The sequence below is a fragment of the Mesocricetus auratus genome, unplaced genomic scaffold, assembly GCF_017639785.1.
Source record: "Mesocricetus auratus isolate SY011 unplaced genomic scaffold, BCM_Maur_2.0 Super-Scaffold_100009, whole genome shotgun sequence".
NCBI lineage: Eukaryota > Metazoa > Chordata > Mammalia > Rodentia > Cricetidae > Mesocricetus > Mesocricetus auratus.
The window spans coordinates 48,737,123-48,750,229 of NW_024429193.1; the positions used below are offsets into that span (position 1 = coordinate 48,737,123).

Here is a 13,107-nt window from a genome sequence, read left to right on the forward strand (position 1 = left end):
TCCAAACACAGCCCCGAAGACATCAGTCCAGCCCCCGAAGACATCAGTCCAGGATAGATGACACCTATAGCTCAGGACTGATACAGGCTGGACCCCAGTAAAGTTGTTGCTGTCTTCTTGGTTTAACTTTGGTGTTTCCAGTGACTCTAGAAATTTATGCATTTCTTTTAGGGTTTCTAATAATAGAATATAGGTTTGTAATAATATCCTCTTACACTGTTCTGAAATTCATTGGTGTCTGTTGTAATGTCTCCTGGTGCATCTCTGATTGTTCATTTGAATTTCTTCTAGCTTTATTTTGGTGTACTGGCCTAAGAGTCTATCAGTGTTGTCCATATTTTCAAAGAACCAGTTCTTAGTTTGGTTAATTCTTTGTATTATTTTCTTTGATTAATTTATGTTCTGATTTTTCTTATTTATCTACTGGATTTAGGATTGGATTTATTGGCTTGTTTTTCCAGTTCCTCGAGTTGTGTCATCAACTAATTTGTGTTCTTTCTGATTCTTTAATGTAGGTTCCAAGAGCTATAATTTCCCTCTTGAAACTGCTTTTAACACATCCCAGAACTTGTATTCCTTTAATTTTTGTAGGAAATTCTTTTTTCTTGTTTATAGTTTCTAAGGTTCTTGTGAAGTTTTAAATAATTAACATTTTTAAAAGATTTCTTTTTATTTTTTAATTGTGTGTTGTGTGGTGTGTGTGTGTGTGTGTGTGTGTGTGTGTGTCTGTCCGTGTAGGTATGTGCATGTAAGTGAGAGTGTATGCAGAAGCCAGAAGTGGGTATTAGGTCCTTTGGAGCTGGAGTTACAGGTTGTGAGCTGCCAGCCTGAGTTGGGTGCTGGGATATGAACTCTGGTCCTCTGTAAGAGTAGAAAGTCCTCTTAAGACTGAGTCATCTTTCCAGCCACCTCTTAAAAATGATTTATAAATGTATTTTTAGCATATATAAAAATCACATATTTTGGGGGTGTGAGTTTTGTATGTGCATGTATATTATGTTTAAATCAGGTTAAACATCTATCCTTAAACATTTATCACTTCTTCGTGATGGAAACACTGAACGTCCTTTCTTCTGGTTATTTGGGAAGATGTACTTCATTGTCATGGTGTGAAGTCATCTGCTGTGCAGCAGCACAATACAGCCTCCACTTAACTGCAGCTCAGGACCCACTGAGCTCCCTCTCTCCAGTCTTTCTCTCCAGTCTTTCTCAACTCGGAATACTCACCATTTCCACTGAACCCCCACCACCTTCTCCCCTCTCCTCTTCCTCTGTCTTAGAGACGGGATCTTGCTATGTAGCGTAGGCTACTCTCAGAGTCCTAGTGATTCTTCTGACTCAGGCTCTCAGTGCTGGGGTTATAGGCCTGTGTCTTTATGTTTGACCAAGAGCTTGTGGTCTTTACATATTTGTGCAGTAATCCTGTCAGAGGAATTGCTGGCAGGGATTTCCTTCCATTCTGCAGGAGAGCTCCCCTTGCTGTGTAGAAGGTTTTTCATTTGATGCACTCTCATTTGTCAAATCTTGCATTTATTTTCTGAACTACTGAACCCTAGTCCAGAAAAAGAAAATATCTATGCCTATATCTTAGAGCTCATCTTAGAGTGTTTCCTTCTAACAATTTCTAAATTTCAAGTCCTAATTAAAGCTTTTGATTCATTTTGAATTTGCTTGTTTGTTAGTTTTTCTAGGATTAGAGACAAGAATCTCATTTCTCATTATTTCTCTAGTTTCTACATGTGGATAGCTAGTTTTGTTCTTTTTTTCCCTTTTTGAAAATATAGTTAATAGTTTTTTTTTTTTTTTTTTTTTTGGTTTTTACGAGACAGGGTTTCTCTGTATTGTTCTGGAGGCTATCGGTCCAGCCCGGCCTCGAACTCACAGAGATCCACCTGCCTCTGCCTCCCGAGTGCTGGGATTAAAGGCATGCGCCACCACCGCCCGGCCTAGTTAATAGTTTTCTATGGCACACACGTATCATATTCTCTATCTGCTTATTAGTGGATGGCTTTTCAGATGACATCCACTTCTTGGTTACTGTAAAGTGCACACTCTTCAGCATACTAATATCATTTCTTGTGGATATATACCCAGTATTGACATTGCCAGATCACATGGTAGCTCTATTTTTGGTTTATTGTAGGAATACAAGATTGTTTTCCATAATGGTTGTGATAATTTACACTCTTATCTGTAGTAGCCAAGAGTTCTCTTCTGTCCATGTTCTCACCTGCCCAGATGCCTTTGTTCTGTTGCACAACAGCAATTCTTACTGGGAAAGGTGTGTCTCATTGTGGTTTTGCTTTACATCTTCCCAGTACTTAAGGATCCTGAATATTTCTCATCCATCTATAGGTGGTATGCGTGTGTGGCTCTGGGTTGCCCAGCTCAGCAGAGTTCTGTGTGCCATCCGGGAGCACAGGCTGCACTAATGTCTCAGGCTTGAGGGATCCTGTTTTGTTCTGGCTCAGCCACTAGGATCCACTCAGAGTCAGATCGAGCAGCTGATGGTGAAGTGTAAACAATGCCAGGAAGATAATGAACAGTGTCGCACTTTCACTGTCAAGAGCATCTTCAGCTGCACATCTGTGCCTCCAGGGAGAGACACAGTTGCACATCTGTGTTTCCAGGGATGCAGCACACCTGAGCCCCAGCAGGGAGCTGCTGGCACAGCTACTAGCCTAGGCCTGCCTTTTGCTTCCTTAGTCACTCTGAGATGAGGCCGGGATTATTTCGCCCTGCCCCTGACTCCCTGGCTCCTTCCTCCAGCACTCCCTGCACAGGAATGTCTGAAATTTGAGACTCTGTAGGCCAATAGTCCAATAGGAGAGCAGAATCAAGTCCCACCTCCTCCCTCCTAGCCTAGGACATTGTCATAAAGCTCAAACCAGCAAGGTCCAGGTCGGCCCGCTCTGCACCAGCACCATGCCTGTGACACTGGGTTACTGGGACATCCGTGGGGTGAGTGAGAGAGCTGCTGCTGGGTGTGACAGAGACAGAGCAGGAAGTAGCTAGGGCTGATCTCTTGGAGACAGATAGAGTTCAGAACTTGATGGAAAGCTTTGCCTATCAGGGGAAGTTCAACAGGAGAGCTTGTGCTTATGTGGTCTGGGTGTTGAGCTTGTGGGGAGACTGTAGGTGTAAGTTGGAGGCTCACCAAGAGGCGGCTAAGGAAGACTGTCAGTTTCCCCATCTGTGACCTGTCCTATGTCATCTTTACAGCTGGCTCATGCCATCCGCCTGCTCTTGGAGTACACAGACACAAGCTATGAGGAAAAGAAATACACCATGGGGGACGGTGATTATGTCCTGTTGGTCAGACCTGGGCTCCCCTGCTCATTGGTGCCCAGCAACACTTGTCTGTTGCTCAACTCTACAGGGCTGTTCCTTCTAGAAATTTCCTTGAATTTGGTCTTCCAGTGGAGGGCTGAGTTACCTCCTACAGGAATTGGATGATGTTTTCCTCTAGGGCTTGTTTTAGTATTTTGCAAACTTCAGTGATGGAGGGTCCATGCACTTACAAGCATTCTATACCCTTGGGTGTGCAAAAGTGGGTCAGGGTGCAGATCTCCTTCTTTGGGGGGGTCTCATGCTTGACTCCTTGGAAGGATTCCTAGAGAAGGAATCTGGGGCATTAGGGTGCTTTCTTTCATGTCATCTTGTCCACAGCTCCCAACTTTGACCGAAGCCAGTGGCTCAATGAGAAGTTCAAGCTGGGCCTGGACTTCCCCAATGTAGGTGCAGGGAAGGGGAGGTCTGGGGAGGGCGTGGCGTCCTCACCTCATCTCCTCACCTGGCTGAGGGGCTTTGGGATCAGAGCTTCAGCTCTCCTGCTCCCATCCTGGAGACTGCACAGTGTTTCTGTGATGGGCTGTGTCCAGCTCTTCCATTCGGGGTGCTCTGTGTTCATTTGTGGCTTCCCGCACTAGGCACACTGAGTGCCAGCCCCATGTGTGTCCTTTCTCAGGGAAGTGATGCTGAGACCCCATATTCCATCTGACCATCCCTGCTTGTCTTTCCAGCTGCCCTACTTAATTGATGGATCACACAAGATCACCCAGAGCAACGCCATCCTGCGCTACATCGCCCGCAAGCACGACCTGTGTGAGTGGGGCTGGCTGCAGGGAGGACAGAAGCCATCATCTTGGCTTTTTTGGGCTATGCTGAGAGTGACTCCATGCTGTGTGCGCTGCAGGTGGGGAGACAGAGGAGGAGAGGATTCAGCTGGACATTCTGGAGAACCAGGCTATGGACACCCGCATGCAGTTGGCCATGGTTTGCTACAGCCCTGACTTTGTGAGTCCCACCACCGCTGAGCTGGACCTCACCCTGTACTCTTGCCCCTAGAATCCACTAAGGCCCAGTTTGCTACTGGAGTCTCTTGGTGCTACTCATTGCACAGTGTTTGAAACTGAGACAGGGTAACCCTGGCACCCAGTATGCCAAATGGAAATTCCCAGTCATGGCTCCTAAGTCTTAAGATCCAGTCCAGACTTCACAGTGGAACTCCAGCCCTGATAGTATAGACAGAGTTCAGAATGCTCCAGTTCCAACTGCTGGTTCTGTCCCGAGCCGTGTCACCTGCAGTGTCTTAAAGCAATGCCACATCTGCCACACACACCCTCACACGTGAGGAGAAGAAACTGGGCTGGGGGACACTGTCCTCCCAAAAGGCTTCCCAGAGCTGTGTCCCTGACCCCACAGAGATAAGCAGGTGTTCCCAAAAGCAGTTCAGTTGCTGAAGGCCTTTGATCCTCTTCCTGCTTCCCTTGTGCTCTCAAATTCATCTCATCTCTTTGGAAACTGTACCAAAGTCCTCAGCCTCACCCCCAGAAGGTAGAACACTGTTCTCTGGGTGTTTGCTTGTTTGCTGCTGCCTCATGTGAGTTCAGAGTTCACAGCCACGTGCCCACAGCTGTCTTGGGTCTGATGCACCACTGTTCAGACAACAGTGGGAGAGACCTGGGCTGTGGGAGTGGGAGCGTGGGCGGGGAGATCCCCACCCCTCCTCTGCCTGCTGGGGACTGCAGAGTCCTGTGAGGACAGCCTCTTCCAGGGTGCCTGTGTCTGAGGATGGTGACAGTTTTTTTTGTTTTGTTTTTTTTTTTTTTGTTTTTTTGCTTCAGGAGAAACGAAAGCCAGAATACTTGGAGGGTCTTCCCGAGAAGATGAAGCTGTACTCGGAGTTCCTGGGCAAGAGATCATGGTTTGCAGGGGACAAGGTAAAGGGCTGTTGGTGGGGAGGAGGAATTGCCATTCTTCCCAGGCATCGAATTCCAGCACACTCACCCTGGCTTCCTGCAGATCACCTATGTGGATTTCCTCATCTATGATGTCCTTGACCAGCACCGTATATTTGCGCCAAAGTGCCTGGATGCATTTCCAAACCTGAAGGACTTCTTGGCTCGCTTTGAGGTGATGCCCTGAACCTGCTTCCTACTGGATGTCCTATTTCCCTTCCCCCTTTCCAGAATGCCTTTTGTCTTAGTTAGGGTTTCTAATGCTTTGAAGAGACACCATGACCATGGCAACTCCTGTAAGGAAAACATTTAATTGAGGGCTTATAGTTTTTAGAGTTCAATCCATTATCATCATGGGGGGGCATGGCGGCTGGGAGTGTGGCAGCATTCAGGCAGACACAGTGCTGGAGAAGTAAGTTGAGAATTCTACTTGTGAAGGCAAATGGAAGTGATCTGACACACTGGGCAGTGTTTTGAGCAAAGGAAACCTCAGAGCCCACCTCCACAGTGATTCACTGCCTCCAACAACACCACATCTACTCCAACAAGGCCACGCCTCTTAATAGTGCCACTCCCTTTTGGGGCCATTTTTTTTTTTTCAAACCACCACATTTCACTCCCTGGCCTCCAAAGGCTAGTAGTCATATCATAATGCACAAATGCATTCAGTCCAACTTCAAAAGTCTCCATAGTCTATCACAGTCTCAAACTTACTTAAAGGTTTAAATTTCAAAGTCTCTTCTGAGATTCATACAATCTCTTAACTGTAATCACCTGTAAAAATCAAAATCAGAAAGTAAACCACAGGATATATATTACCATTCCAAAACACCGGGAAGGGACATAGTCAGGAAATACGGGATCAAACCTGAAAGCCAGCTGGGCAGACTCCAAACTCTGCATCTGCATGTCTGATGACAAAGCGCCCTTCAGATCTCCAACAATACTAAACCTCCTAATAGGGCCACTCCCTTTGGAGGGCATTTTCTTTCAAACCAGCATACCTTTCTACTTGGAATGGAAATGAGGAATAATTAGCATTTGTTGAACAGGGAACTGTGTTCAGTTCTTAGATCTATTGCATGAAATTTATCATCACAACCTTCATGTTACATAGAAATATCAATGCCATTGGACTGTTAAGGAAGCTGACTGTAGAGATCGTCAGTTTCTCAGGGAACCAGCACCATTGGAGGAGGTTGTGTTTGTTTCCATGTGTGCTTCTAGCTTCCAAGAATAGAGGACAGAGGATCTCACTGATGCCAAAGAATAAAAGCCATGGTTTGCCATGGAGCCTGGATTTTCCATCCCTGAGGCGTATCAGGATGTGTCAGGAGTGTGTAGCAAGTGCTGTTCAGAGGGGGAATTCTGGCAGGACTGATACACAGTGACAAGATGCAGTGTGCATATTTGGCCTGTCCAATTCTTTGCTCAGTCATGTCCCTGACTGGGGAAGCACTGAGACCCAGGGCTACAGCTGGTGCTGGGCTGAGTGGACAGGTCAGTGCTGTTGGGGGAGGTAATCCTGACTTGTTCAATGTTTAGGTATCCTGTTTCCTTCCTTTCATCTTCCTCCTCAGCAATAGCTTGATGTTGAGATGGGGTTTTGTTTCATTCACCTTCTCTGGTGTCTCTGTTTGTGGTACAGTTTTCAGCTCAGAAGGACTTGGAAAGCTGCATCTCCATTCAGGGATGCAGAGTGGCAGGCATGCCTGACTATGAGGTACATGTGATGCCACAAAACCTACTTTATTAGAGATTTGGGGGATCGAGCCAGTATCCAGTGGGAATCTTAGCATGGGATCTTCTGTTCTGCCCTCAACAGGCGATGTGCTTTGCTAGGTTCATCAGCTCGGATTCTGGTCCAGGCTGCTCAGCTCTGGAGATGCGTACGAGCTGACCCACAGCATAGTGGCAGAGTGTGGGAGGCTTCAGTTCAAGGCCAGCTAAGCCTGCCCATATGAGTCCAGGCAGCCCCAGAACTCTGAGTTCTTTACAGCTCATCTAGGCATCTACGGGGAAGACGGCACACAGCAGCGTCATTGTGGAGCCCTTCTCTAGCAGGGCTGGGGACAATAGGATGAATATAATGAGTATGGATTCAGCTGCCGGGTTTTAACGTTTAGATCTTCCTGCTTCAAGAGAATGGCAAAGATCACTCCCTTATCTCCTTGCTGGTTCAACTATTCCTCTCCTCCTTAAGTCAGAATTTGCTGAGGTACTGGGTGAGAGCTTTGCTGTCTTCAAAGTACACTGGCATATTACTGGTGCCTTTGCCCTTCTCAGCCCCTCCTCCATGTGGAATAACAGGCAGGAGGGAGTCTGCTAGGAGAAAAAAAGCGAGTGTTTGTGTGAACAGAGTGACAAGGGATTTCTTGCTTGGTGAGTGAGCCAAAAGAGCCGGAATGGAAGATGCAGGGATCCTCCCGTATAGACGGGGTATAGACTGTAGTCGTTCTAGTGGTGTGAGTAGGAGGGGCACATTTAGTCTCTGGGTGTGTCGGCCTCCCTCCTGTTGAACGCAGAGCGCAACACTGTTCTGCAGGATGTTGTGGAGCGATCCATAGATACAAGTACTGCAACTGCAGATGGGACACACGGCTGAAGGCAGGGTTTCTCCTTCATTCTCTTACAGCCTTGGGCACCCGAGCAGCTCATGCTGTGTTCGGGTTCTTAGAGTGAAACCTGTGCACCCCGTGGGGCCACAGATCCTGAATTCCTGCTCTCTCCTCCCCCTTGCAGGGCCTGAAGAAGATATCTGACTACATGAAAAGCAGCCGCTTTAGCTGCAAACAAATCTTTGCAAAGATGGCCGTTTGGAACTCAAAATAGGACTTCGAAGCCCAGACCTGGGTGAATACTCCTGATCACCATGATGGCTCCGGCCCTTAGGCATGGTTCTGTGACCCCACCAAACGTTGATTTCTTCTTCTTTCAGCTCCCCACTCCTCTATTTCTTCTCACAAGCCCTTCCTTCAGTCAAGCCTCTGGATCCTACTCCTGTTCCTTTGCCCTGCCCTGAGTCCTGCCATCCCTCAGTGCTGTTTGGAGGAAGGCGCCAGACTCCAGAATCCAGCGAGGCCCGAGAGATCAGATCTGCCTGTGTGCTGGCTCTGGTCCCCAGAGTGAGCAACGGGGCCCTGTTTGATCTCCAGTAAAGTCTGAATGACATTTTTCCTGTGTCTTGTTTTGCTGCTGTGACTCTCCGTGTTGGCTTTTTGGGTGGTCTCTGTTTTGTTGCCTGAAGGAGGGGCTGGAGAAAGAATTTTAGGGACTCTGGGGTTACTTAAAGTCCTTGATGTCCCTGTGTCCTCAATCAGGTATTCCCCTGGAAGAGATCTCCTTCATTTCCCAACTATTCTTCAGAGTGCAGTGCCTCAGTTGTCCGTGTGTAGTTTGACTCATGTTTCAGAGACATCCTGTGCCGAAGGGAAGTGTTGAGCAGGCTGGCCTTGGCTGGTCCATCTTCTCATCAGCTTTTCTGCGCTGCACACACCACCCTTGTTTGTGTTGCCAACATCTCTCTTCATAAACATTCCCCACTGTCTGCAGTTGATGTAGGGTCTTTCCCTCAACTCAAGCTGAAGTGGACTGAAAGATCGATCCCTTTCTCCCTCTCCCTCATCTCTTTTTCAGTTTTATTTTTCAAGACTTAATTTAATTTTATTTATATGTGTGTGAGTTTTTGCCAGCATGTGTGTATGAGCACCATATGGGTACCCAATGCCAGCAGATGCCAGAAGACGGCATCAGACTCCTGGACATGTGGTGCTGGGAACAGACCACTCTAAGAGCAGTGGACTCTTAACCTCTGACCCTTGTCTCCAGCCTCTGGTTGTTGTTGGTTTCAATCCAGGATCTCATGTCACCCACACTGGCAGGGTCCTCACTCACTAAGTGGCTGTGATGGCCCTTGACCTCATAATCCTCCTTTTTCTATCTCCCGAATACTGGGATTACAGGTGTGTACCACAGGCTGGCTTTGGATTGTTTACCTTTGGTATGCATGGCTAGGCTTGGCACATGGTTGCTGAATGGAAAATTTGGAATATTAATGGATCATCTCCAGAGAAGTTTGGCCAGTCCATATAACCAGTGGCAGGGCTTAGACCTCTGGAAGAAACATCCTGTTTCTTTTTTATTTAAAAGCAAATCTTCTCTCATTTTACATACCAGTTTCCACTCTCTCCCCTCCTCCTGCTATCCCCTCCTCCCCCCACCATATCTCCCATCCACTCAACAATGAGGGTAAGGCTTCCCATGGGGAGTCAACTAACTCTGGCACCTTACTTTGAGTTAGGGTCAACCCCCCTCCCCCTATATCTAGGCTGAGCAAGGTAACCCTCTAAAGAGAATGGGCTCCAAAAAGTCAGTTCAAGCACTAGGGATAAATCCTGGTCCCACTAGAAAGAAACATCTTATCCCGAGGCATTACAGTAACTTGTCCCTGCAATGGTGCTGGAGTCAGAGCCAAGAGGCTCTTGCAGCTCATCAGGCTCAGTAAGAGGCTGTGCTGCCTGTGGAAGAGCCTGGCTGGGGATAGGCCAGCCTGGTGTGCTGGGCCCCAGTGCCACATCATATGCTCAAAAAGCTGTGGGCATTTTGCACCAAGTCACCCATGAAGGACTTGGGCACATTGCAGAAGCACGCACTGAGCGGGTTCCTCTGCCAGTGGCTGGATCATAGATTCTGGCCTTTGTCAGGCAGAGCCTGTGACCTCCCTGTACCAGGCAGCATCTCTGGATGAGAGCCCTGAGGGGGTATTGCCAGCAAGCACAGGCTTGCAGGAAGAAATGAGGAATTAAAAGATAAAGGTTATTAGATAAAAATTGGTAGAAGTGAAATGTTCATGAAACTGGTAAGTTCACATTATTTCAGTCAATCTTTGTTAAATTTTAACTAGAAGACAAAGAAGATAAACTAGAAAGGATGTAATGAGATCAGGAGAGGCACTGATAATGATCAGTAGGGAGAATAAAATTACTACACTGCACTAAAGTGGCCATGGACGTAGAACAGAGGTTGGCAAATGTTCACCACATGGGCCAGTACTTAAGTTTTGCAGGCCATATACTCCATGGTAACACATGGAACTCTGGGGTATGGAGTCTATACAAATTAAAAGAAGTCCAAATCACTCCATATGTAAAGAGGAAGACGTGGCAGACAAAGAGAAGTGTAAATGAAAACAATTTTCTGAATAGTAAGATCAAAATTAGGAAATTAAAACTTCAGGTAAAAGTACTGTAAGGTATGGCCTTTAAACTCACCAAAAAAGGCCGATGACTTTCTGGACAATGGGGGCAAAAGTCTTTATTCTCAGCACTCGGGAGGCAGAGGCATGTGGATCTGTGAGTCTAAAGCCAGGCTGGTCTACAAAGTAAGTTCCAGGATAGCCAGAGCTGTTACACAGAGACACCCTGTCTTGGAACAAGCAAACAAACAAAAGTGTTGATGACTTGAGTGGCCAGAATTAACCAGAAATCCAGGCACTTTAGATTGTCTGTAGCATCGGGACTGGGTACTATATCTGTTCAGTGTCTGTAGCTCATCCAGTAAAGACTGGCACTCCTTGGAGTTGGGCTGCCATCACACACCGTTCTTACACAGCATGGCTAATGTTCCTCACTCCTATTGTGTTAGTGAGAAGGGATCAGCTGAAACAGACCCCACCAGCAAAAAAAAAAAAAAAAAAAAAAAAAAAAAGAGTTCGAGTTCGTTTTCCATGTGTAAGTTACATGGGAGACATCCAGGAAGCTGAGTGGCCAGCTCCATGGCATCATTCAGTTACCAACTTCTTTGTGACTGTGGCCCTGCTACCTCACAGGGTGTTTGTTGTGAGTATTGAGAATTGGAAAGAAAGAGACAGAGGGAGCCCCAAGCCCAGGTGGCAAGTTCCTACTATGGAGATGAAGCAGTAAGCCATCCATCATGTGCAGACACTCACCACTGCCAAAACTGAGTATGTGGTTAGAGTTAGGTACGAGATCACCTAGATTAGTGTCATTTTTGTTAGACCACCCACAAACATCATGTCTCTACATGAAACTAGCCTAGGCTGTAAGTTGGGGGATAGTGGCCACCCTCCTGAACTTAGTTGGGGTGAAGTACTGAGGGTGTCACCGAGGGTGTCATGTACATGAGCAGAAGAGAAGGTTCATTTGGACGTTGGGAAGCCAGCTACAGCGACTCAGACTCAGGTGACCAGACCTGATACTTAGCCCTTCTCAATCACCAGGGCCCTGAACTGGGGTGAACCAGGTTGGATCGGGGCCAGGACTCTTGGGTTCCCATGAACCCAGGTCCTGTTTCCATTTTGAATTCTTATAGGTGCTTATAGTCTAGGTCGCTCTCCACGTTGGTGCCACTGTCCTTCAAAACCCCAACTGTAGCAAGCGAGCACTGTTATCAGGACCCGCCAATCTCAAGACAGTGTCTATTCTTCCAGAGTGGTCCTCCAGTCCCCAGAGAGTAAAGTCTGTCCTGAACCCTCTCTACCCCTGAGCCAAGGGCTCAGGTCCAGATGATTCACAGTGTCACAATGTCTGTGCATTTCTGACTCAACCGATGGAAACAAGAATCTCAGGATGGACTGTCACGGAACCCTGGGTTACGAACTCTATATAAGAGTTTCTGAACCCTGTGTGCATGTTTCTTGGTCAGCAAATTATCCTAAGAGGCAGTTCTGAAACATTATTTGCCTGGCAGTCTAGTAATGCCTATCTCATGGTGGAGAGGACCACTGTTCCTCTCCTTCCATCGTTTAAGCCTCAGTTACTCCTGAATTTTATAGAAATCTTCACAAATGCTTATTTCATTCTTTTGAAATCTTACTGGGTAAAGCTCTGGTGCCTGAGGAACAATCAGTTCTAATCTGTCCATGGCTGAATGCAGTCAGGTGTTCACAGCCTCCTGAGTCCTACCCACAGAACAGAGTTTGCATCAGTGGGAACACACTCAGGGACAATGCGTTGGTGATATTGTTCTTGCTTTTTTTTCCCCTGTCTTCAGATTTTAAAATTAAACTAAATGGCTTTTAAATGTGTGGTTCTTTGTTTCTCTGTGTGAGGGCATACACACATGTGCACACATGCATGCAGGGTGCCCTCAGTGACCAGATCCTCTGGAGCTGGAGTTACAGGTGATTAAGTCATCCCATGGGGGCAACGGGAACCAAACTCTTGTCCTTGGCAAGGACGGTGAGTGTCTTAACCGCTGAGCCTCTTTTTCAGCAATGCTCTTGTTGAGACTCAGTATCACAGTGTATTCCACGTGATCTTATCTAAAGGGGCCAGAGAAAAGCACCAAGTCACATCAGAATAGCAGCTGACTCTTTAGCTGGGACTTTAAAGTGTGTGTGTGTGGAGGGGTCTGAACAGATGTGCTACAAGCTCTGACACTTGGCAAGTGAGTGCTGGCATTACAGATGTGCATCACCATGACAGGCTGACAGAGCTGCATTCCTGTCTGACTTTCCATCACTTGTGTAGACACCAGCTTCACCAGCAGTCCACTCAATGCTTATGTGCTAACTTGCAGCTTCTACTGTGGGGCCTTTGGGAATTGACTGGAACCTGAATCTGTGACCCATCAATGAAATAGTATAGTTGAGGGATTAATAAAAGGCTATTGAGAGGCAGTGGAAAACGGAGGGGGTGTAGTGGGAGGAGTAGGTATCAGATGTGGGTAAGCCTGAGGGTACATTACAACCTTTCTCTTTGCTCTCCCCTGCTTCCTGGCACCATGTGGTGAGCAGCTTGTCTCCGACACCCACTTGTTACTGTATGTTCTTCCCCATGGTGAAGCCAAGAGATCGTGGACTGAAACCTCTGAGACCGTGAGACACAGTAAATATTTTCTTCTTTAG

The 13,107-nt window shown here is 46.9% G+C and overlaps 1 protein-coding gene across 1 annotated transcript; it reads left to right on the forward strand.

Annotated features, from left to right (window-relative positions):
* Positions 1-2,906: 2,906 nt before the first annotated feature.
* Positions 2,907-8,411, forward strand: LOC101829268 (glutathione S-transferase-like; the record flags this gene model as incomplete). The annotated part of the gene is given in 9 exon segments (NM_001281630.1): positions 2,907-2,961; positions 3,223-3,298; positions 3,670-3,734; positions 4,023-4,104; positions 4,196-4,296; positions 5,127-5,222; positions 5,305-5,415; positions 7,983-8,093; positions 8,179-8,411. Coding segments are annotated over 8 exon segments (657 nt in total). The 3' UTR covers positions 8,073-8,093; positions 8,179-8,411.
* Between the last annotated feature and the right edge of the window lie 4,696 nt (positions 8,412-13,107).